Below are 26179 nucleotides of genomic sequence, written 5' to 3'. Positions count from 1 at the left end.
ATAAGTCAAACTGAAGAACACTCAAGATGATCACAGACACATATAAATAACAGCAAGTTCTTTAAATCCCAGTTCAGGACATGCTGGAGCTAAAAACTCTTTAAGACTAGAAGAGAGCTTTGCCAGAATCCAGACAAACGATGCTGTGCCCAAAGGCAAAGAGAGACTCCTCAAACAGCCCAGCAGACCATCCTGCTAATCACCTTTAGCTGTGTGAAACATCAGTTCCAACATCAGGAAAAGGAAGTTTCGGGTGGACAAATGACTCCATCAAGGTAACACCATGCTCCACACACAGCAGGAGCTCCACTTCTAAAGGTTAATAACGATGAAAAGCAAACTTCTGCAAGCTAAATAATGCTTTTAAATGAAGTTCCAGCTTGGGTCTCTCTGTTTCTCTTGAGTGTCACTAACATCACCTCCCTTTCTCTGCACTCTCAATCTTTGACATGATTTATCTTACTGAACCCAGTGCTGTTTTGTGACTGGTTCATCCTGGGGCTGCTTGATTCACTTTTGGGTTGTTCCGGTGGCTTCTGTGTAAGTTAAATCCCTGACAAACCTGGCAGCTCAGGCCACAGGTATCTCTTTGTGGCTCTGAGCTGCAGTCTAAATAAGGATGGAAGCATTTCCCACTTCCTTTGACCCCAGCAGGCTTCTCAAAGCACAGCTCTCTCTACTTGGCACTTCAGTCTAAAGAGCTCCCTCACACAGTGGCAGGCAGCGTTATTCTTTAGCAGACAACTCACCAGGGCAAAGAGAAGTGCAGGTTATTTTCTGCACTGACATTCCTTCACAGAAGGCACCTCCGTTGAGGGGCGCAGGGTTGGTGCAGGTCCGTGACCGCTTCTGCCAGCCGCGGCCACACCGCGCGTTGCAGTTCGACCACTCCGTCCATGACGACCAACCTCCATTCACTGCAAAACACAAATAGGCTGGAGGTGGCGCTGGGTGTGCTGAGAGACACCAAGCAACAGCTCTGAGCAGCTCATTTCAAACAATCACAGAATGTTAGGGGCTTAGAAGGGACCGCCAGAAATCGAGTCCAATGCCCTGCCAAAGCAGAATCACTCAGGAACACATCCAGGTGAGTTTGGAAAGACTCCAGAGGAGACTCCACAACCTCTCTGGGCAGCCTGCTCCAGGGCTTTAGCAACCTCACACTAAAAGTGGCTCCTCATGTTGAAGTGGAACTTCCTGTGTTCTAGCTTGTACACACTGATCTTTGTCCTATCACAGGGCACCACCAAACAGAGCCTGGCACCTTCATCCTGACACCCACCCCTCAGATATTGATAGACATTGATCAGATCCCCTCTCAGCTTTCTTCTCTCATGACTAATCAGCCCCAGGTCTCTCAGTCTTTCTTCATGGCAAAGATGCTCAAGTCCCCCAGTCATCCTTGTAGCTCTCCACCGGACTCTCCCCAGCAGATCCCTGTCTCTCTTGAACTGGGGACTCCAAAACTGGACACAGTATTGCAGGGCAGAGCACAATGGGAGGAGACCCTGCCTAGCTCTGTTGGACACGCTTTTCTTACTGCACCCCAGGATGCCATTAGCCCTCTTGGCCAGAAGGGCAAGGATGTGCCCCAGCAATAAAAGCAGAGATCTAAGTTTTGGCACACTCATGAGGTTTACACTGACCATACACCACGACTGTGGCAGACATGCTCCTTCTCTTGGCAACGATGTTGGCAGCCATGCAGGTGTAGTTCCCCGAGTCAGACAGGCGAGCCTGCCGGATGATGAGGTTGTGGTCTGCTCTGGTGTCAATGTTCTCATCCAGGTTAGAATCAATGGGCTCCTCATTCTTTAGCCATTCCACCTGGAAGGGGGAAGAGTGGTGCAGAACATGAGGTAGGAAAGGAAAAGACAGAAGCATGAGTTCTGCACAAGTAGAAAAGCAGCCAGACGAAGGGTGATGCCTTGGGGATGTTGATCTAAAGGGAAGTATTTCCTTATGCTCAAGGGAGAGAGACACCACCAGTGGAAATTCCCAGTCCAAGTGAACATCAGCTAGGGATTGCCAGCTTGGTTTTTCCTTCTAAACCTCAGAGGAAGGTGTATGGGCAAGTAACTTAGAAAGGCTGATTTTAACTCCAGGGAAAAAAAAAAGTGGGGGAAAAAATATCTCAACTGAGAGAGAACAAGAAATGGTTTAAGTGCTGTTCTTGACACACAGCTCAGCCGGCTGGGCAAAAAACGGTGAGGCTTTATAGCAGACTGGGGTGGCACAGAATCATAGCATGGCTTCAGCTGCAAGGGACCTTAAAGATCTCTTCTCCCACCTCTCAGCTAGACTCAGCTGAGAGTCTCCACCCCGGCCTTCAACACCCCAGGGGGGAGGCAGCCACATCATCCCTAGGTAGCCCATTCCAGAGTCTTTCCACCGTCCTACTGAACTACTTCTTCCTCAGCTCTCTCTCAGCTTCCAACCATTCCCCTTTGGCCTGTCTCTAGACGCCCTCAGCAGAAGTCTCTGCAGCCTTCCTGCAGGATCCTGCAGCTCTTGGCAGGCAGTGTTAAGGTCCCCCTGGAGTCTTCTCTCCTCAGGTTGAACAACCCCAGCTCCCCCAGCCTGCGCTCACAGCAGAGCTGCTGCAGCCCTTGGACATGTAATAAGTGTCTTTAACTCCACTTTCTTTGAGCCTCAGGATGATAACATCACACAGAGTGGAAGATTCACAATTTACACCAACATTCTTAGCCAGAGACCACCAGCATTTGCTGTCAAGACACATAACCACCATTAAATGCTTTGTGTAACAGATTTCAGTGCATTCTCTACTTCCCAACCCGCATCTCTCTGAGCAGACCCAGGACTAACACCGTAAGGCATTTCTCTACTTGAAACGTCTAAACCCAACCAGTTGAGGCACAGGGTTGGCTACTCTTGCTGAAATGAAACATTAAATATAGGAACAGAATCAACATGTCCTGTTAAAGGATTGAATAAATGTGAGTTATTTTAATAGCTTTTCCCAGACCTGAAGGAAGTTTGGCTGTAGCCTCAAGTCAAATACCCTTCTCATCTCAGTTCAGATGAATAACCTCGTTTAGGAACTTGGGGAAGGACTTGGAACTTTGTGGTAATGAGCTTATGGCTTTGCTAGCTACAGACATTCATTAGCACACTGCTCTGCGCAGATGGTCTGCAATTTGTAGATGTTCCAGTTTATAAACAAATCTGCAAGGGCTGACCATCAGAGCCAATTAGATTTCATGCCAGGCAGCAGGCTCTCCTTCCAGGACCATCAGTCATTTTGGTCAGCTGGGGACAGGAGGTGTGCAACTGTCACATCCACAACTCCTCATGTCCTGGCACTGCAGTGCTCAGCTGGGAATGGCCCTTGAAAAGGACTGGAGGTCTGTGGTGCTGCTCTCCTGCATGGTGACTGGAGTTCAACACAGTTTATTAGGTTACACATCTGTCACAGGACGAAGCATGGTCTGTGTTTTCACTCTGAGAGAGTTACAGGCTCTTAGCTCTCTGTTCTCTCCCTCAAACTGCAGTTGGCCAGAGCTGGTCACTGTGGCTGCCCGTAAGGGACACAGCAGCAGCAACCTTCGGGTTGATGCTGGTGCCTCTTTATTCCAAGTGGGTGTTCTTACTACATGCTGGTGCAAGGCCCCAAGGCCTCTGCTCCATGGTGGGTGCCTCATTTTTATACCATCAACAAACAGTGCCTTAACATAATGCTGATATGTACAGTCCTGTTTTTCTCCTGGCCAGACAGCTGTTATCTTAGCTGGTCTTCTCTCCCATGTGGGGGACCATTCTGAAGCTGTGGGAATCAAGGTCGCTTACTCTGTGCACAAATCATCGTTTTCCTTCTTTTACATTTCTTCTTCTTGCATTCCCACAGGTCACAAAGGCAGAAGGTCCCTTCACAGCTCAGCTTCCACCGTGCTGGGGGCAGGTGGCCAGACACAGCTCTGGAGCAGTAAGAACACGCCTAAATCCAATAGCGCTGAGCTCTTCCCTCATAGCATCCCTCTGCATGCATTTCATTCCCTTCAGTCTGAGAAAGAGAAGGAAACAATCCAGCAACCTCTTTACTGGTTCACTTTCCCTTCCGCAGCTAACTTTAATAATAATTATTGGAGGGAGACTGCAGTTTTAAAATTATGGAGCAGCAGCAGTGCCACAAAGCAAGTGACAGAAACCCAACGGCCAGAGCCGGAATCCAACTCCCTTTACGTGCAGTGTAATGACAAACATGTCTGGCACTACAGGAATTCATCATTCCCAAATGTAGTTATCCACTTTGCATTTTCACTCTCGGTCAGGTCCGAGGCATTTGCAGGGTGGCGAGGGGGGTGGCAAGGAGGGTTTCAAGTGCCCACTGCTGTCACACTAGCACTTTTCCAGGAGGGAATGCCCAATGATCCAGTCTTTCCTGAGCTAGGGCTGCAAGGCATTGGGGAATGGAAAACACTTACATGAAAGCAAAGTGTTTGAAAGAAAGATGATCACAGTGAAGGGAGAACACCTCAGCAGTCGAACACAAACATGAAAGTGTTTGAGAGATGTGCGATCAGGAGGTGATTTGTGAGGGCACACATTGCCTCTTGCTTCTTATCTGGAGGCTCGATGACACTGTGAATCCTCATCTCTAGCTCCAGCCCCTCCCCCCTCCAAACAAAACAAACCAATCCCAGACTTCTCCCAAACTCATTCACCCGCCTTTGCCTCACAGAATGCTTTCGAAGTGGAGACTAAGTCACCAGTGTATAGGCTGCACAGATTAACTCCAGCCGTGGTGACAGAGAGGTTGTTGTCACCTGCAGTGCTGCAACCTTTGGGAAAAGAAGTCAGCATTCACAAACACACAGAGCCAAAGAACCACCAAGAAATATAAAGGCAACAAAGAAAGCTGCAGTGTCCTCCATACTGCCATGAGAGATGATCTGCCAACCTGCTCTGCCTGAAGAGCAGACTCTGAAGTCATCAGAAGTTTAGCGTGACCGAAGGTGAGGTCACACAGCTGCTGGTAATGTGATGAAATAATCTTCTGTATTTAAGAGAGTCTGAGCCAGTATGGGGCCCAGTGAAGTCTGCAGAGGAGAAGGCTCTGAGGTGGCCTTTTTTGTGCCTTTCAGTATCTTAAGGGGCTACCAAGAAAGCAGGGGAGGGACTTTTCAGGTTGTCAGGCAGTGATAGGAGTGGGGGAAATGGAGCAAAGCGGGAAATGGGGAGAGTCAGACTGGAGGATAGGAAGTTGTACAGCATGAGGGGTGGTGAGAGCCTGGCAGGGGCTGCCCAGGGAGGTGGTGGAAGCCTCATCTCTGGAGGTGTTTAAGGCCAGGCTGGGTGAGGCTGTGGGCCAGCCTGCTCTAGTGTGAGGTGTCCTGGGCATGGCAGGGGGGTTGGGACTGGCTGAGCCTTGTGTTCTCTTCCAGCCCTGACTGATTCTGTGGAGCAGTCTGAAGAGCTTAAATGTTTCCATCTTGAACTAGACTTTTAAAACTGCTGTAATATGCCACAAGTTTATGTAAAGCTCTCCTTTTTCTTTCCCCTAAAATTAAATCTGCTCAGCGTTAGAATCCCCCCATCAATGTCTAACACAGGCTAATCATGTAATGATCTACCAAAGAAATGCAGGGGCAGATATGGATTAACTCAGCCACTACATATTGGGTGGCAGCAGAGGAATTAGCATAATCAGAAATTTGTTCCAATTACAGAAGGCAATTATCAAAGAGCAGCTTACAAGCATTATCAAAGCAAAATCAGTTAAACAGGCCATGTCCAAGGCAGATTACCACAGGACTTAGCCAACTCTTTGCCTTTAAAAAATGAAGCCCAGCCCTCCTCATCCCTAGCTCTGTCTCCTGTGCGCAGCACTAACCCAGCCTGGCAGCATCACAGCGACAGAGACTGATGGGGGCAGCAGGTGTGGAGCTGCACTCTGCTTCCGTATCCTCCAAAAATCTTTGTGATCTTGGTGTGATCTTGGATCAAGTTCTGTGCTTCTATGCTCCACAACCTCCCTGGAGGTGTTCAGCACCAGGATGGATGATGCCTTGAGTGACCTATTCTAGTGGGAGGTGTCCCTGCCTATGGCAAGGGGCTGGAACTGGCTGAGCTTTGAGGGCCCTTCCAACCTAAATCATCCTGTGATTCTATTTAAACCTTGATGATTAGAGTAGGTCAGACACCAGTTCCCAGGCCTTAAATGATTGGAGGCACTAAGAGTTCTTCATCAATTGCTCCATCTAATTTAAACATCTTGAGAGCTGGCTGCCCATGACTGACTTTTCCATTCTTCCCAGCATATCTTGTTTGAGAACTATAAAGAGATTTAGCACCCAACAGGAACAATACAGCTCAGAGTTCTTGTGAGCACACACAACAGTTTTGTAGGTCAGAAGACAAAAGACCTCTGTACTCCTTTTAGATTATACAACCCTGCCCTTTAAATGCAACAGCTGACTTTCTCTTGTGGTCAATACCCAGACTACATATATATCAAAGATAATATAGTTAGAATGTCAGCTTCTCTTCAGAAGGGAATCAATTGCCTTCTCAGTGCAACATAAACACTTCAGGATTTGAAGATGGGAAAGGTCAACACCCGACGGACAGTGGCAGAGATGCTTCTCCTAGCATGGCCAATTTACAGATGTTAAATATCTCTCAGGTGGAGAAAGCAGTAAGCTCACTCTCCACCTTCTTTTTAAGCACATGTCAATGATGTGATGCTGGCCAAGATCTGTGCTCTTGGATAAAAGTGTTTGGCCAGTCCCAGGTTTACTTAGTACTTGAAATACAATTCCAAGAGAGCAGTGCTTAGAAAGCATGGTGCAGGATGCAGTGATTGTGATCTGTGATCTGGTGTAGCTGATCCTAATGCAGAGGGGCTGGACTAGATGATCTTTTGAGGTCCCTTCCAGCCCCTGACATTCTGTGATTCTGTGACTGAGTCAGCACGGCTGCTGAGGAGGCTGCAGATAACTACACCAAACACAGCTTGACCTCACACTTCCACGGAATCACAGCACCAGGCAAGCTGGCAAAGCCCTTCAGGAGCACCAGTCCAGCCCAGAGCCCTGCTCTACAAGATTCACCTTAAGCCATAGCCCCAAGCACCACATCCAAACCATCCTTAAACACATCCAAGGCTGGGGGACACCAGCACCTCCCTGGGCAGCTCATCCCAGTCCCTGACCACTCTCTCCATGAAAAACTTCTTCCTAATGTCCAATCCAAACCTCCCCAGCCTCAGCTTGAGGCCATTTCTTCCTTCTTCTGTCTCCAAGTACCTGTGAGCAGAGCCCAGCAGCAGCCTCTCCACAATGTCTCTTCGAGTAGTTGTAGACAGCAATGAGGTCTGCCCTCAGCCTCCTCTTCCTCACACTACCCAACCCCAGCTCCTTCAGTTGCTTCTCATAAGATTTACTCTCTAGGCCCTAAATGGTACAGGTTGGAAGAGATCTTAAAGATCATCTAGTTCCAACCCCCTGCCACGGGCAGGAACACCTTCCACTGGACCAGACTGTTCAAAGCCTTCATCTAATCTAGTCCTGAACACCTCCAGGGAGGTGCTCCTTGACACAAGGCAGAAACCACCTCTTTGTGAAGGGACAGAACCACAAGCAGCAGACCAGGGAGTGTGCCCAAACAGCGAGTTTCCATGTGACAGTGATGGTAAATATTTCTGAGAAATGTGGCTGCACCTGACCAGATGTTAATGTAAAAGCAGTGACCTGGGATGAAGTGCTCTGTAGCTCCACGCTGTGCTCATGGCTCATTGATTCCTCAAGCGGTTTTCTCCTCTGATTTCTCTATTCTCAAAGGTCCTCCTCCACACATCTGCCTACTGTAGCTGAAGGTGCCCATTGTCTTGTCAGTACTAAATCAGCTCCAACTCTGAGAGTCAGAATCCTCTGTATTGTAAGAAATGTTATCCAAAAAAGCAAGTTTAGGGTGAAGTTGTAAAAAATATCTGCATGTGTTACAGATAAATGCAAAGAGTCTTGCAACAAGACAAAAAAAGTGTGCCCTAACAACAAGAGACAGAGGCCACAGAATCACAGAAAGGTTTAGATTGGAAGGGACCTCAAAGATCAGCCAGTTCCCACCCCCACCATAGGCAGGGACACCTCCCACTAGAACAGGTTGCTCAAGGCCTCATCCAGCCTGGTCCTGAACACCTCCAGGAAGGCAGCATCCACGCCTCCCCGGGCAACCTGTGCCAGTCTCTCACCATCCTCACTGCAAACAACTTCTTCCTAAATCTTCCCTCTGCCACTCCAAACCCATTCCTCCTCCTCCTGCCATTCCCACACCATCTCAGTAGTCCCTCCCCAGCCCTCCTGGAGCCCCCTTCAGACCCTGCCAGGCCACTCCAAGCTCTCCTGGAAGCCTTCTCCTCTGCAGGCTGCACAGCCCCGACTCTCTCAGCCTGTGCTCAGAGCAGAGCTGCTGCAGCCCTCTCAGCACCTTGGTGGCCTCCTCTGGGCTGGCTCCAACACTTCCATGTGCTGCTTGTGCTGGGGGCTGCAGAGCTGCACACAGTGCTCCAGGTAGGATGTGAGGAGAGCAGAGCCAAGGGGCAGAGTCCCCTCCCTTGCCTTGTTGCCCACACTGCTCTGGCTGCAGCCCAGCACAGGGTTGTGTCTGGGCTGCACTCACACTGCAGGCTCCTGTGGAGCTTTTCACCAGCCCAGACCTCCAGGTCCTGTTCCTCAGGGCTGCTCTCAGACATCCCCCACCCAGCCTAGAGCTGTGCTTGGGACTGCACCCACCCAGGTGCAGGACCTTAGACTTGGCCTTGTTTTATTTGTGAGGTTGTCCTGGGCACAGCTCTGCAGCCTGTCCAGGTCCCTCTGGATGGATCCCTGCCCTCCATGTCTTGACACATTAAAGCATGTAAAGAAAATGTAAGGAGAAATTATCTGGATGTTGGTGCATTTTCATGTCTCTGTCCTTCCTCTGACATGTCAATCACTTGTTTCTTTTTTAATCAAACAATCCTAGAATGGCTCACGTTGAAAGGGATCTTGGAGATCATCTACTCCAACCTCCCCACCATGGCAGGAACACCTCTCAGCTAGACTCAGATGCTCAAGGATTCGTCCAGCCTGGCCTTGAACACCCCCAAAGAGGAGGCATCCACAACCTCCCTGGGCAGCCTAGTCCAGTGTCTCACTACCCTCCTACTGAAGAATTTCTTCCTCAGATCTTAACCCTGCTCTGCCTCAGCTTCAAACCTTGTCCTGTTGCTGGACATGCTTATGAAAAGCCTCTCTGCAGCCTTCCTGTAAGATCCCTTCAGGTTTGTTTGTGCAGTTTAAAATAAGAACCAAAAATTCATACTGCTGGAAAATCCATATTAGGAAAAGAGAGACAAAAGGACATGGGAGAGGGTGAGTCAAGATGGGTGAGACAATGGGAAAGGTGGCAGCCTGTACGTGTATCTCAGTTTGAAATGCTAAAGGTGGGCAAGAGTTGACTCACAGAGGCTATTTTAAAACATGATTACAGAGACACACTGCTAAATATGCCACTGCTCATGGTACAGGGCCTGATTGTTAAGGATACAATCAGATCCCCAAATAGTTGATCTCTAATCCTATTTTTGGGAAAGTAAGTCTCTAGCATTAACTGGAATACTGCTTTCAACCTCCCGAACAAGATTTATGGATGAATCAGCACTGATAAACTCCGAGGCTATTATCAGGCCTTCTAGGGTAGCTTTGCAGTGGGGCAGTGCACACGAAGGAACTTCACATCAAGTACTTTATGGTAGGCAAAAATAAAGGATCCAGTTGAAACTCAGATCCTAGACCCCTTAGCTCTAAAGCTCAGCAGTATTTGTGCTCAGATGAGACCCAGCTCAGGCTTCTGTTCCTAAATAGCTCAGAAGCTGAGCACACAGAGCAACCCACACACTCTGGGCCAGGTGTGCAGTGCACACTGTGCCTTTCGAGTGATCGTGCCCCTGGACTGGGCACTGGTGAGGCCACACTTCAGTGTCCAGAGGGACACTGAGGAGCTGGAGCAGGTTACCCAGGGAGGTGCTGGAGTCCCTATCGCTGGAGGTGATCAAGAATCACAGAAATAGGCTGACAAAGCCCCTCAGGATAACCAAGCCCAATTATCCCTACTCTACAAGGCTCACCCTAAACCATATCCCAGGCACTGCAGCCAAACGACTCTTAAACACACCCAGGGTTGGTGACTCCAGCACCTCCCTGGGCAGCTCATTCCAGTGCCTGACCACTCTTGATGGGAAAATATTTTTCCTAATGCCAGTCTAAACCTCTGTTTCACACCAACCATCCCAGCTCCCTCAGTCTCTACTCATCAGATTCATCCTCCAGGCCCTTCACAGCTTCCTTGCCCTCCTCTGCACTGGCTCCAGCACCTCCACATCCCTCTTGTACTGAGGTGCTCAAAAGTGAACACAACTCGAGGTGTGGCCTCACCACAGCAGAGTATGAAGGGACAATCCCTGCCCTACTCTGCTGGCCACAGCATTTCTAATGCCAGCTAGGATGCCCTTTGGCTTTCTCTGCCACCTGGGCACACTGCTGGCTTATATTGAGCTGCCTGCCAATTACAACCCCCATGTCCATTTCTGCCAGCAGCTTCCCAGCCACACTGCCCCGAGCCTGTAGCATTGCTTGCAGTTGTTGTGGCCCAAGTGCAGGAACTCATTCCAAGAAGGACATTGAGATGCTGGAGCAGGTTGCCCAGGGCACTTGGGAACATGATTTAGTGGTCATGATGGTGCTGGGCTGATGGCTGGACTTGATCTTAGAGGTCTTTTCCAACTAACATATTTCTGTGGTTCTACTGAGGATGAGGATGGGGCCTGGTGGGTAACAAAGTGTCCATGGAACAGCAATGTGCCCTGGGGGCCAAGAGAGCCAATGAGATCCTGGGGTGCATGAGCAGAGTGTGTCCAGCCAGACCAGGTTGGTTCTGCTCCCCTCTCTACTCTGCCCTGATGAGACCTCATCTTGAGTGCTGACTTCAGTTTTGGTCTCCACGGATTAAAAGGGTAGGGATCTGTTGGAGAGGGTCCAAGGGAAGGGCTATGAGGATGATGAGGGGAGTGGAGGCACTGCCTGGTGAGGAGAGGCTGAGGGCCCTGGGGCTGTTTAGTCTGGAGAAGAGAAGACTGAGAGGGATTGAATCAATGTCTGTAACTATCTGAGGGCTGGGGGTCAGGAGGGGGGGACAGGCTCTGCTCACTGCTCCCTGGGACAGGAGCAGCAGCAGTGGATGGAAGCTGCAGCACAGGAGGTTGCAGCTCAGCACAAGGGCAACTTCTTGGCTGGAAGAGTCCCAGAGCTGGCACAGGCTGCCCAGGGAGGTTGTGGAGTCTCCTTCTGTGGAGCCTTTCCAGGCCTGTCTGGATGTGTTCCTGTGTGCCCTGAGCTAGCTTGGATGGTCCTGTTGTGGCAGGGGCTTGGACTGGATGAGCTCTTTGGGTCTCTTTCAACCCCTGACATCTGTGAGCCTGTGTGATCCCTGCGAACAGCTAAAGGCTTCAGATTACCAAGCACACTGAAGATCCAACCTTTAAGAATCAGAGACAAACCCAAACAAGACCTCTAGGCAATTGCACAGCACTAGGAAAGAGCCACAGCAGCTCTTCCTCCTGCTGGCCACAGCACCAGGGAGCGTTGCCCCAACTGCCTTGTTCAGTCACAGCATCCACCGCAGCAGCGTCCAAAGCCTTTCAGAAACTCTCGTACACAATCACCTCTGTAATTACAAACACAACTTCCCCTTTCATGTTCAAGTATTCAAATTTCAGAACAGTTCTGGAAATAGTAGCAGAAAAAATACCTACCACTGCAAAACAGCACATCAAAAATAACATTAAAAAAAGGAGAGAAGCCCCCAAGCAAGTTTCTTTATAAAATGAATTATCTATTCAAGGGAACTACAAAGTTATCACACGTGATTCCCTCCCCCCACGCTACCAATCTGTTTCAGAAGTGTTTTGCTCCAGCACTTCTCTTTCATGACCTCAGTACCTCCTGGGTGCCCTGACTTACTTGGAACCAGTCAAATCTCAGCAGGAGAACAAATATTTCTTTCCACTGGAGGAAGCAACACACACAGCTCACCTGCTGCATGAAACACAGCACTCACCCTCCTTCTGGAGAGAACATTCTAGGATCATTATATTTTTGCCCAGATAAAGGGTTTATGTGCAGGGACTAAAGTACCTCCAGTAGCTGCAAAATGTACCAAATCAGCAAAAGAGGCATCTGGAGATATTACTAAAGAGACAAGAAGAGAGCTGACAAATGCTACTGTTTCGTATAATTGGTACAGGTAAAAAGAGGCTAAGAGTGAAAAATGAAGTGACAGGTTTAAGGCATTCAAGGAGTGCAGTGGCAGAGAGAGTAATGGAGAGGGAGCAGAAGCTCCAGCTGCTTATTAGGATGGCAGAAAGCAGTGACACAGCCTAAGTGCTCTTCCCCTCTGCTGACTTTTTAGGCTGTCAGGCAGTGATAGGACTGGGGGGAATGGAACAGAGCTGGAAATGGGGAGATTCAGGCTAGATGTTAGGAAGAAGTTCTTCAGCATAAGGGTGATGAGAGCCTGGAAGGGGTTGCCCAGGGGTCTGGTGGAAGCCTCATCCCTGGAGGTGCTTAAGGCCAGGCTGGATGAGGCTGTGGGCAGACTGCTCTGGTGTGAGGTGTCCCTACCCACGGCAGGGGGGTTGGAACCGGCTGAGCCTTGTGGTCCCTTCCAGCCTTGACTGATTCTAGAGTTCTATGATTGGTCTAAACAGGCAGGGAAAGGTTGTAGCATCTTCTAGCTAAAGAAGCAGCTGCCCACTCTGCTGGGGAGAGTCCAGCAGGCTCTTGGGAGAGTCACTGAACTGTTTCGGATGGAAGATACCTCAGAGATCACAAAGTCCATCCATCAACCCAGCTCTGCTAGGTCAGCTCTAAACCACATCCCTCAGCACCATGTCCACACAGCTTTGAAACCTCTCCAGGGATGTGGACTCCACCACTGTCCTGGAGTTCAAACCATGATAAATAGCTCTGAGCTTGATTTCCAGGACCAATCACAGACCATGCTTACCTGGAACTTAATTAGCTCTTCACTAAATGATAAACATGGCAGAAGCAGGGCGTGCACAGCACTGGTGTGCTGGGCAATCTTCTAGCCAATGATGAGTTTAGTCAGATCACAGCTTGGGCACAAGCCTGAAAACTACATTTAGGTGACAGCTGCACAACAGAATGAGAACAACAACTGCTGTAGCACACACAGAATCCAAATAAACCCAGTTTTGCTAGACCTTGCACAATCCACCACTCCTCGAAATTACTCACATAGAATGGGCTGGTCTGCAAGGGACCCTCCAAAGCTCATCCCAGTCCAACCCCTCTGCATTCAGGCAGAGACATCTTCATGAGATCATGTTGCCCAGAGCCCTCTTGAGCCTCACTTTGAATATCTCCAGGGATGGGGCCTCAAACACCTCCCTGGGCAACCTGTGCTCCATCAACCTCATTCATAATACAGAACTTGTTTCTAGCAGCCAATCTAAATGTGTTCTGCTCTAGGTTGAAGCCATTGCCCCTCCTATTACCACAAGCCTTTGTGCACAGTCTCTCTCCATCCCTCTTGTAGCCCCTCCGAGTCCTGGGCAGGCTGCTATTAGGTCTCCCCAGAGCCTTCTCTTCTCCAGCTGAACATGCCCAGCTCCCTGAGCCTGTCCTAGCAGAGCTGCTTCAACCACCACTTTCATGGCTCTCCTCTGGATCCACTCCATTGGATCCATGTCCTTCCTATATCAAAGGCACTGACATTGCATATGGGTCTGTGGAGCTGTGCAGCTCTTTCTGGTGAGCTGGAACAGGCAGCAACACTGAACACATGGAAAGTGCTGAGAGCATCCCTACGAGAGGCCATGCAGACATTCCTCTTGACTCACATGCTCACAAGGCATTGTTTCATCTGCCCATGTCACTCCAGCACTGCAGTTTGAAACCATGTAAGACAAAGCCTTCAGACACATTCTCAGATGTGGAGCACACCAGGCTGCCCCTGTGTGCGTTCACGTCTTAAGAGAGATGTTTGTTTGCTAGTCAGCTGCCTGCCATGGAAACAAGGACAGGCATCAGGAGGAAAGCAGTGCCATCAACAGCTTGGGCTTTCCATAACACAGAATCACAGAGCAAACCAGGTTGAAAAGACCTGAGTTCATCGAGTCCAACCTATCACCTAACACCTAATTAACTAAACCATGGCTGTAAGTGCCTCGTGCAGCCTCCTCCTAAACACCTCCAGGCACAGTGACTCCACCACATGCCCAGGCAGCCCATTCCAATGCCAATCACTCTTGCTGTGAAGAACTTCTTCCTAACCCCCAGCCTGAACCTGCCCTGGCACAGCTTGAGGCTGTGTCCCCCTGTTCCTTTCCTGGGTGTCAGAGAGCAGAGCCCAACCCACTGGCTACAAAATCTCTTCAGGTAGCTGTAGAGCACAATGAGGTCTGTCCTGAGGCCTCCTCTTCTTCAGGCTGCACCCCCCCAGCTCCCTCAGCCTCTTCTCACAGGCCCCCGCTGTACTCCAGGCCCCTCACCAGCCTTGATCCTCTTCTCTGGACACCTTCCAGCACCTCAACATCTTTCTTGAATTGAGGGGCCCAGAACTTGACACAGCACTCAAGGTGTGGCCTGAGCAGTGTGAGCACAGAAAGCAGAAGGACTTCCTTGGTCCTGCTGGCTACATTACTCCTGGTCCAGGCCAGGATGCCATTGGCCTCCCTGGCCAACACTGCAGAGTTGCCAGCCCCTCTCCCCCCCTCGCCAAAAAAACAAAAGAGCATCCGATCCATCCAGTCCAATATAAAGAGCTTAACAATAACCTTTAACAAATGTGACTGAAAAGAAGCAAAATACAAAACTCATCACCCCAAATTAACCTGTTTCCCAGCCAGCTGCCCCTGGGATGTACAGCTCTACTAAAACCCACTCCAATCTCTGTACCACACTTAAAAAGCCTCCCAGTTCTGGACAAACCATGTTCCCTTTATCCCCACTTAGACAGAATGCATGTGGCATCTAAGGCTCTTTATTTAGCATATTGAGCAAGTGCAACTAAGGTGGACTTGTACAAGCACTGATAAACAGAAGCCAGTTTTGCCTTTGAAACCTGGTCTTTGTTTGAACCTCTACAGAATACTACTGCAGGGCTCTGCGGTACAGCTGCTGTTAGAGTGCCTAATCCATGGTTTAGGCCTGAGGGAAAAGAAAGGCTCAGGGCATTGAACAGGGAATGCTTAGGAAAAAAGACAGGAAGCTAACACTGAAGCATGGCATTTCTCTCCAAGAAGACAAGTGCTGGAGGGCAGGACTGCATACATTGATCTGACTGAAGAGATGAAACTCCCTCTACAGCCTTCCTGCAGGTTTCCCTACAGCCTTTGGCAGGCAGCTCTAAATGTCCCCCAGAGCCTCTCTTCTCCAGGCTGCACAACCCCAGCTCCCTCAGCCTGTCCTGAAGCAGAGCTGCTCCAGCCCTTGGATCATCTTTGTGGCCTCCTCTGGCCTCACTCCAGTACCTCTGTGTCCTGCTGGGGGAAAGCAGAGCTGGAGCCAGGATTGGAGGTGAGATCTCAGCAGTGCAGAGCCAAGGGGCACAACCCCCTCTCTTGCCCTGCTGCCCACACTGCTCTGGCTGCGGCCAGCGCACAGCTGCCTGCTGGGCCGCACGGAGGGCCCTGCTGTCCCCTGGGAGCTGCTCAGCACCCAGCACCCCCAAATCTTTCTTCAGCACTACTCTCAACCCAGTCCTGCCCCCAGTCTGGATTTGTGCCTGTGACTGGCCTGGCCCAAATGCAGGACTCCTGCACTTTGACTCGCTGAGCTGCCTGCATTCTGGGTTTGTGTTGTCCTTGCCTCTGAAGCAGCCACAGGTTGGAACAGAAAGGTTTTCAGCACCGTGCAAAGTGCAAGCTGTTTGCATTCAGTAATCACACATCCGCTTCCTATAACTAGGCACAAGATTCATTGAAGACATAACTCAGCAGCCTTTTTTGCCATCGTGGTTTACTACAATTCATTATCCTGCCATATTCCATTTTACTCCATGTGTACAAGCCCATAAATACAGCAGCCTATGTAAAACAGGCAGGCAATGACTCTCGTGACTTTCGGAATCCTTGCAGCTCTGCGATTTTATGTGGGTTTCACATTTTGTTGATGTGTTGGCAATGGAATATGTACTGCCCAGAAGAGAAATGGTTTTCCATTTCCATTAAAAGCCCTAGCAGTAATAAACCATCGGAACACGTGCAGATATTCACGGGAACATCTACAGCAGTCCATTAAAAACGTCCAAGCTGTGTTAAAACGCGTGAAAAAGTAGCCCTGGCTATGGCACGTTTAAAACTTAAATACATGCTGATACTACATGATAAAGATATTTAGGAGTATTCCACAAACCTCTGCAGAGCACTCAGCACAAGTTTACATCCATCAGTAACAGCTTAGCACAACAGCTGCCCTTTTTATGACAAACCCCCACAAAGGCAAACCCCCCACATCAGGCAGGAGATGTGGGAAGGAGCCCTGCCAGTTGCTGCTAACTGCTCCACTGTGAGCTAGGCAGAGATTAGGCTCAGAGCATTTACTTACCATGAAAAGGGATTGAGAATCAATTTTAAGGTCAGCTTCTGCTCAGATTTGCACTTATGCATCACAATGGATTTCAGTACTGGCACCCATCAGGCACTTCTAGCTGCAGTTTGGCTCTCCTGAGCTAAGAACCTAACCAGCACTAACCCACAAGGTCTCACATTAGTGCTGTAGCATCGTTCTAGGCAAGGTAGGCAGAGTCTGGTGAGCTAAAGAATCGTTTGGGGTTCATTTATGAAAGCCTGGGGCTTATAAGCACTTATCTCTCACATCATGGCTTCTGAGGCACTTCAGCACAGAAAGAATGACATTCCCAAGCAGCAGCAGAGATCCAGAGCAGCTCCCAAAGGATGACAGAAGGTATCCAGCTCACCCCAGGCCAACTGTGTGCATTTAGATGGCAGTTGTAGGAGGTGCTCCACTCCACAGGCCTATCAGCTTCACACCTTGCTTCAGATTTAAGACACAGTGAGGTTTACATTAAGCCTAGGTCTTGAGAAGGTGACAGAAACTCCTCCTGATGGTTTATTTCAGTACAGAATATGGAAGCTTGCTATCCAACTAAAGAAACCTTTGAAAAGCTGATTATCAAGTCTGCTGAATTAAACAGCTCCAGCAACGTAAGTCCTGTGGTCACTGGTGGAAGAGGCAGCTGTAACACACTGACCCAGGAAAGATTACTAGCTACAAAAGCAAGGTGGTTCTTTTTGGCTCCTGTACCAGAAATGAGTAGTATTTTACTCTCTAATCAGGTAGAACATAGAGAACAGAGATTATCCTAAACGTAATTAACTGGCTATCGAGCGAGTATTTTCCAGGTTGCAGTCTTGGACAGGTTTGCCAACAGTCAGAGCACAGCACCATGGACTATCGAGAAGCAGACAGCGAGAAGGAATTACAGCCACTGAAGCAGAAGAGGATGTTATAATTTATTCTGTTTGCTGACTCTGTTGCAAAGCACCAGGATCTATTAGTGACATCGATTCCAGATGCCTCCACAGCTGAGCTGCTACGGAGCTGCAGAAAATGACAGAAAACAATCTGTCCACAGCCCTCCCTGGTTCACTTTGAACAGAAAGGACTGTGTCACCCAGAGGGGCAGGGACTCCAGTGCTCAGTATTGTTCTTAAAACTAATAGAAAGAAAAATATTCCTTGGCAAGAGCACAGGAAAACACTAAGGTATGATTAGGGTTCCCAACCTGCTGGCGTTATGGGCATGAAATCTTACCAAAGCTGTTTTTAACACAGTGGAGGTAATGGGCAAGAGCAGCACTAGATCACCTTAATGGCAGGCTGCAGTACACAGCAAAGAGCAGCACAACGAACGTGCTTCTCAGGGGTGAGTGCTTAGAAACCTGCAGCTTCCATCTCTGCTGCTTTGAACTTTGTCAATTCAAAGCTGAGATGTGTGGAGAAGCCTTGGCTGGGCGACCCCAGGCTGGCTGGCTTTGGGACCCAGCTGGCTTTAACTCCTGTAAACACCTCTCTGTGAGCCTACATGCAAAGGGTTACAGGTTCTTAGACAGCCTAGCAGAATCTAAAGCTCTCATCATCAGACCAGACAAAGCACCAAGAACTAATCCCACTTCGTCTCCCCAGCCCCTGCAGTCTGAAACTACACTAATGTGTTCTACACCCACAGGAGCCCCAGGGGAGGCTGGAAACAAAAGGAAAAAGGTACTTCAGGAGTCAGGCTTCAGAGAGAATTAATTTAAACCATTTAAGGGGGAGCAAGTACTGAGCTGGAGGAAGGACTGAAAATTGCAATGTTGAGCATGCACAGAGAGCAGCAAGCCTGACAATGCAGCTTTGTTAGGGGCTAGAATGGACCCCTCCCCAGTAACTTACAGAATCACAGAACTGTTTAGGTTGGAAGGTGCTTCAAAGATCACAGTTCCAACCCCCAACCTATTGTACATCTGCCCCAGAGAGCAAATTCACCACAGCTCAAACTGCCACACGGCTGAAAGGAGGAGCAATTTTTAATACCTTCCCTCCCAACACTCCCTCCCAAAAAAAAAAAAAAAAAGTTTCAAGAAACTGAAGGGAGCTCAGACTGCAGAAAAACTACTCAAAGAAAGACTAAAAGGTCAGCTGAGAGGGGAAGGAAAAGATGTGTCAGGAGATTCTCTCGACAAGATGTATAGGAGAAGAAACAAAAGCTCCTATCATACACTGCACTCCATAAAATGGAGCAGTGCCTAAGCCCCCTCAGAATTACACGGACAGAAGGGCAAAATCGATCTATACCACTGGTGACTGAAACTCAGGCTGCAGTGTATTACTATTTGCGTGACTCCTGAGCTGAAGGAACAAGTGCCTCTTGATAAAGCTTTGGCCGGCGATTGAGGTGAATGAGGAGAAAATGCCTGGGAACCTTGAGACGCAGGGGGTGGGGATGCAAACTGAGAGCCCCCCGAGCTGCACTGGGCACTCGGGCACCATGTTCTATTGGTAACCAGGCTAGGCTAAGCCTCATTTGCCCCAGCCACTCTTCATTTCGCATTTGCAAGGCCTGAGCCGTAGCATTCACAAACCGCAGGCGAGGCTGAAGAGCGTGGGCCAGTGCCGGGCGCCCAGCGGCGCTTAGCAGGGCTGCAGGGTTAAGACGTCTCCTGAACGTCTCTAAAACCAGGGCAGCACTTTCTTGGTGGGACACAACGCAGCGCACCAGGAACAGCTGCTGTGCCTTCCCAGGAACGAGGCAAAGCAATACACTGAACTCACACAACCATAAACCACAAGCACATCAAGGCAGCACTGCACTGGGCAAAAAGGAGGATCAGCATCACTTGAGTATGAGGGAGTGTTCTACCCTCAGCAAAATGATGCACTGTCACTAGGAGCTGGGAAGAGGCCACGCATGGGGCTGGCTGCCCACCAGGACAAGACCCAGGGGATTTTTTGTGGATGTACTTGTAGATGAAGTGACACGGTGATGAGAAGCCTCAATGTGAGCACCATGGTGTGCTTGCAGCCAGAAAGCCAACCAGATCCTGGGCTGCAGCAAGAGAAGTGTGGCCATCAGGGTGAGGCGAGGGGATTCTGCCCCTCTGCTCCACTCTGGTGAGACCCCCACCTGAGTATAGTGTCCAGTTCTGGAGCCCCTGTTATAAGAAAGATCTGGACATGCTGGAGTGTGCCCAGAAAAGGATCATGAGGATGATCAGAGCTGTGGAGACAGACCTGAGAGAGTTGGGGCGGCTCAGTCTGGAGAGGAGAAGGCTCCGATGAGACCTTATTGTGGCTTCCCCAATAGGTGAAGGAGAGCTGAGAAGGGGACTTTTTTAGGATGTCAGGTAGTGATAGGGACTGGGGGGAGAATGGAGCAAAGCTAGAAAAGGTAGATTCAATTGGGTGTTAGCGAAGAAGTTCTTCACGGAGGAGGGTAGTGAGATGATTCAACCACTGCCCTGGGCAACCTGCTCAGCCTTGACAATGCTTTCAGTGAAGAGAGTTTTCCTAACATCCAATCTAAACCTCCCCTGCCAAATCTGCTGCTTTTGTAAATGTCATCTCTTTTGAGAGAGAGAAGCCATTATTCACAAATGGCTTCCAAATGTGCCCAGATGTGCAGACATATAGCATGAGCAAAGTTAGTCCTTGTGAAGAGATGATCAGCACCAGTACAAAGGTGAAGATGTTGCTCTGGCACACTCGATATTCAGCTCTACCTTTCCTGTGAGGACAGCTCAACCTCCCCTTTCACAGTGCCAATGAAAATCAGAAATATTCCCCTCTGATACCCCAGAGCAAAACAGCAAGAGCTGGACCCAGAGGTCTAAGTCCAGTGCACCCAGCTGGCAGCCTACCAAAATGCCCCAGCAGATGAGGGATTCAAAAGAGCTGAGCCAGTCCCTGCACCACCCACAAGAGCATTCTTTGCACACCGCTCCCAGCCTAAAGGAGGCTGCACACACACTTCATTAACATATCCATGGGGGAGAATTTGCTGGGGGACTGAAAGCCAGAACTGTCTCCTCCCTAGGGCCAACTCTGCATCAATAATGAAAGAAATGGCTCTGGCCCCACCAAGCTGTGCCAGCAGACACTCTGCTGGACTGAACTCAGCATTTGCCACAGCAGGAGACTGTCAGATGCTCTACACTCAAATGCCTGGACTCCCGTTTTATTTTGATGGGCAACTCATAAAAAAAAAGACTGTGTTGGGTTGGGGTGCTGCTGCCTGCGCACAGCTGCTCATCAGCTCTGTTTCGCTTGTGCCATGTGAATTGCAGAAGAGAATGTAAAAACCTTTTCCCAGCCTGCCTACTGTCTTTCTTACTGCTGTGACACTGCACCCAAAACGCTCCAAACCCTCAGCATCCTGCTAAAGCAGGGGTGGGCAGAACTGTCTCATGTTCCCTTCCTAACAGAGACAAATTTTGCTAGGGAAGGCTGAAGAGAGAGAACAGAGGGTGTGGGCTACAGTGACTGGAGCCTGGACCTGCACATGAGCACTTGAGAAGCAGAGCCACGGTGCTCCAGCAGAAACCAGGGAAACATGCAGGTGGGCAAAGCTCCTCAGGATCACCAAGCCCAGCCCATGTCCCTGCTCTACGAGGGTCATCCTAAGCCATATCCCCAAGCACCACATCCAAACAACTTTCAAACACATCCAGGGTTGGTGACTTCAGCACCTCCCTGGGCAGCTCATTCCAGTGCCTGGCCACTCTTGATGGGAAAAAGAATCTTCCTAATGCCCAGTCTAAACCTACCCAGTGGCAGCTCCAGGCCATTCCCTCCTGTTTTGTCAATAATTACGTGTAAGAAGAGACCAGCAACAACCTCCCCCACAACCTCCTTTCAGGTAGCTGCAGACAGCAATGGAGGTCTGCCCTTGGGCCTCCTCTGTTTCACACTAACATCCCTCAGCTCACTCAGTCTCTTCTCATCAGATTTATTCCCCAGGCCCTTCACAGCTTTGTTGCCCTCCTCTGCACTGGCTGCAGCACCTCCACATCCCTTGACAACTGAAAGGTTGACATCATCCTATTGCTACAGGATTCAGCAAAGTTTCAGACTTGCTAAGGCAGTCTAAACTATCTGGAAGGCCACAGCCAGAGGTTGTCCCTTCAGTTTTCTTGACTGCTGCTGCACACCTGAGTTTTTCTTAATTAGTAAAACCATAGCAACATTCAGTATCTAATGCACAAGAGATGGACTTTGGATACATGAAGAGTATAATCAAATTCCTTGAAAAACAATGCAGATGTGAAAAGCTGCTCCTTTATGTGCCTTGTACTTAAGACTTAGCTGACACAAGCAGCTGAAATGTGCTGCCAAACGATTCAAGGCAGTGCAGTGCATTTCAAAGGCAGTATTACAATCAGGGTTGGCCTCAGTAGGATTTGGTGCCCTGATTTATGCCTGTAGAACACTGAAGCTGAATTAGAATAGTCTTTGTAACCCTCCCTGATGTTTGCTTTCACTCATGTGTTATTCAGCTTAAGAATATTTACTCAGCCCGAGCGTGTGGAGCATGCAGAGCATTGACAATGTCACCTGAGCTCCCATTCTCTCAAAATTCATTTAGACAAGCAAGAGTTAAGCCATCTAAGTCCAGATACATGTAAACTATGATCCAAACCTTTAATCCAGATTCTTCTATCTCCTTTTCTACACATTGTCTGCAGAAATCAATGCACAGAAGCAAACTTAATCTGGGTATTTGTCATTGCAATTAGTGGGGGGAAGCCTTACAGCAACTTCTCCCAACAAAATTAAACTTGATTGAGAGGAATTCTCTCTAGAGAACCTCATGTGAGGTCTGGATTCACTGTGTGATCTCTGTGCTATCCCTGCTGTACCCCTCCAAATAGTAAATGAACAATGGATTACGTGTGGGGTGCACTGCAGGCAAAAACTGACACGTGGTGATTGCTCAGAACTTCTCAGCTGTGGACTCCTGATGTGCCTCATGGTCAACCACTTTTCCTGCAACAACAAGCACAGTAGGAGGCTGCCACTGATGGCATCCACACGCATGGAAAATCTTAGAATGGCTCTGAGTTGGGCACAGAGATCATCCAACAGAAGCTCCAACCCCTCTGCAGTCGGCCAGGGGCATCCTCAACTAGATCAGGCTGCTATTAAGGTCTCCTGGAGCTTTCCTCTACTCAGGCTGTACCACCCAGGGCTCACTCCGGCCTGTTTCCTCTCGAAGAGGTGCTGTCAGTCCTGCCTGCGAACTACAACAGGATCACCTACTGCCTACCCCAAAACCTGCTGAGACCCACACACTATTAGAGAAGGGAACACGAAGCAGAGGCTAAACCCATTAGGTGAAAATGGCCTGAGGAGTGACTAGAAATGCTGAAAGGAGGAGCGGGAAGGCAAGGCTCTCCCTCCTGACAATCCCCAGCAGCTCTGGTGTCAGCCACCACCAGATATCCCTGCTTCCACTGCTTAGAGACTAAATGACAGGATTTTTTCAGACTAAGCTCTGGTGCAGCTCAAGAACATTTACTTTTAATGCTTCTATCCTTAGATTTAAGAAATCTTCAGCAGCTCTAAACTGCAGAAAAACAGTTCCAGAGATTAAGATTTATATTCTTGATAATGGAGCAGGCTCACATAAATAATGGAGCTGGATTTCAGCTTCATGCCAGCCTCTCGGGGAGCTGCACGGCTGCTTAAGGGTTTGGTGGAGGAGTCATACACAGCCACTGCCTGGCTGGGTTCACCTGTGGCCCTGGCAGTACTGGAGACCTCTGTTCTGTGGGAAAGGAATGCTGCTGAGCTTCCATACTTGATGGAATAATCATCCCAAGGGATTCAGACAGATATTGGCATGGTAACACGGTATGGGCTGGAGTCTTCTACCCCTTTTGTTTTGACTTTGCATTTCCAGGTCCATGCAGAGTATGGATTAAACAAACAAACAAATGAAAAACAACAGTGCCACGATTAGCATCTAGTTTGCATCTAATGAAAGAGAAGAGGAACTTCTTTGTCTGCAGTCATTTCAAGTCTCATGTTTTCATCTAGGGCTTCGTCCAAACTCTAATGAAACAAATTCTTGGACCAGGCCGGCGGATTCCTCGCCAGCACTGGGGTTTGAAGCCTTCCACACTTCTCAGTGTCCACCTAACAATTACTGAGCAAGACTCACCGGCTGCCTCACTTGTTTCTCACCCCCGCTTGGCAGGGCAGGTTGGCTTTGGCTTGAAGATACCAGAAGAGTTTATCAGCTCAGCTCACTGCCACAGCCCAGAGCCATCCCTTACTTGAGCCTGGCACTCAGACTCTAAAGCCCCTGAATTATTTCCAGCAGAGTGTCTCCCTTGATGAGCACAGAATTAACCTTGTGTCCCAGGCTTTTATCTGAGACTTTATTGTCCGAAGCAAATATGACTGTTAAGATTTACAGGCCTTTATTAGCTGCAGTAGCAATTTTACAATCAAAGAGCAGTAAATTGGGGCGTTTATTGAGAACTCCATAATTTTTATCTGTAGAAAGCAATTAAATGTCTGGTTTTTCTGCTGGTTATCATTCCTAGCTTTCACAAAAGACACAGATACTCTGTTTAATTGTGGAGTGTAAAGCACTACTCAGTAAAATTCAAACAGTGTTGACTAACCTATTTCCAGTAGCACCTGCTGGATATGCTTCTCCCTTAGCTAAAAGGATGTAAGTCCTTTGGAGGCTACTTCTCCTTGCTTCTTTAGTTGCTTCCATTAGGACACACCACAGGAATAGTGGAGATGGGGCCAAAATTATTTCCTGAGTGGTACTATTTGTATTACTCATCATATATTATAGAATTGTTTGGGTTGGAAAAGCCCTTTGAGTCCAACCAGCAACCCAGTACCACCACAGCCACTAAACCACATCCCCAGGTGCCATGGCCACAGGTTTCTTGAACACCTCTAGGGATGGGGACTCCACCATCTCCATAGGCAGCTTGTGCCAATCTCTGACCACTCTTGCAGCAAAGAAATTTTTCCTCATCTCCAATCTAACCCTTCCCTGACACAATTTCAGGCCATTTCCTCTCCTTCATCAACGCTGACACTAGAGAGAAGAGACCAACTCCCACCTCACTGCAGCCTCCTTTCAGGGGAGCAATGAGATCCTCACAGGATGTCAGGGGTTGGAAAGGACCCAAAGAAATCATCCAGTCCAACCCCCCTGCCACAGCAGGACCATACAATCTAGCTCAGATCACACAGGAATGCCTCCAGACAGGCCTAGAAAGGCTCCAGAGAAGGAGACTCCACAACCGCTCTGGGGAGTCTGTTCCAGTGCTCTGGGACCCTTCCAGTCAAGAAGTTGCCCTTGTGCTGAGCTGGAACCTGCTGTGCTGCAGCTTCCATCCATTGCTCCCTTAGTCTCCTCCAGACTAAACACCTCCAAACTCCCTCAGCTGCCCCTCCCCAGCCCTGTTCTCCAGACCCTTCCTCAGCTTCATTGCTCTTCAGAAGCAGCTGAGGAGCACACTACAGTGTGCAGCTCCAAGTCCAGCTCAGTATTGCAGGACAGCTCCACAGCTCCAGCCCTGTGCCTGAGCACATGCTGCAGCCTGTCTGTGCTGGCTGTGGCTCACTCGGGCACAGAGAAATCTAAACCACTGATTTCAGGCTTGCTGTGGCAACACTGGCTCAAGGCTGCCACCCCCAGTCTGCCTCTCCTGGCTAAGGGCAGTGTGAGGCCATGCTTGCTCCCACCATCAGGTTTTCTCTTTTCTGCTAATGCCTCCCTAGCAGATTTTTAAACACAACCCACTTAGAACATCTTCCTCCAAGAACAGCCTGGATATTAGCATTTTAAGGCATCCCTGTTAGCATCCTGTTAAGATTCAGCTCTCTTGACAAAAAGGATGTTTAATGCTAAGCAAAAAACCCCAAACCAACCTCAAGTTATTATTTGTAGCAGATTTTTCTCTCTCCAGCAACCATTTATCATAATATTTTTAGGTTGGTTCCTTTCTTCTACTTTTTTCAACGAGAAAAGTAATCTCTGAGAGAATAAATAACAATCTGCTTCCAGTTTGCAAGCAGAAAACTGGAACACTGCAACCCAGCTAGGATCTTCTGCAGCAGGCGCTCCTCAGCTCTGATAAAAGCAACACTTCTGAGTTCCTTACATAATAATAAACACCTATTTAAAACAGCCTGTGGGCAAAGGAGACTGTAACCCACAGTGGACCTGGGGACACCACATAGCAGCTAAACCCCTTTCATTTCTCCTCCTCATTGCCCAGCAGCGCAGGAGGCCTCACGGCCACCGCAGCGACAAGCACAAAGCCTCCCACCTCAGCTGCAGGGACTCCCTCAGGTGGCCGGCAGTGGAGAACGATCATCCCCTTCGATGGGAACCTCCCTTCCCTTGTGGGTCTTGCTCAAAAGTTTTTTCCGTAAATCTGCAGGGTCAAAGGTAATAAATCATTAGACCTCCAAAAGCCTCCCCAGACAAGCCGAGGCAGGTTGCAGAAGTGAGCAACAAGAGAGCTTTGCCACTGGATGAGGCACTCAGGGCCATGGTTCAGTTGACTGGATAGGGCTGGATGACAGGTTGGACTGAGTGGTCTTGGAGGTCTCTTC

The 26179-nt window shown here is 49.1% G+C and overlaps 1 protein-coding gene across 3 annotated transcripts in view; it reads right to left on the bottom strand.

Annotated features, from left to right (window-relative positions):
- UNC5D (unc-5 netrin receptor D) overlaps positions 1–25970 on the bottom strand; it is a 68803-nt gene extending 42833 nt beyond the window's left edge. For all 3 annotated transcript variants that reach the window (XM_064175646.1, XM_064175649.1, XM_064175647.1), the window contains exons 1-3: positions 25891–25970; positions 1647–1827; positions 750–917 (exon numbers count right to left, since the gene is read on the bottom strand). In XM_064175646.1, coding sequence (XP_064031716.1) covers positions 750–917; positions 1647–1827; positions 25891–25938 — 397 coding nt within the window. In that variant the 5' untranslated portion in view covers positions 25939–25970. The remainder of the gene's footprint in view (positions 1–749; positions 918–1646; positions 1828–25890) is intronic.
- Positions 25971–26179: the final 209 nt, after the last annotated feature.

This window comes from Pogoniulus pusillus, chromosome 42 (genome assembly GCF_015220805.1).
Source record: "Pogoniulus pusillus isolate bPogPus1 chromosome 42, bPogPus1.pri, whole genome shotgun sequence".
In the NCBI taxonomy this organism is placed as follows: Eukaryota; Metazoa; Chordata; class Aves; order Piciformes; family Lybiidae; genus Pogoniulus; species Pogoniulus pusillus.
The sequence above is the reverse complement of the archived record's forward strand: the minus strand, read 5'-3'. Positions and strand labels throughout refer to the sequence as shown.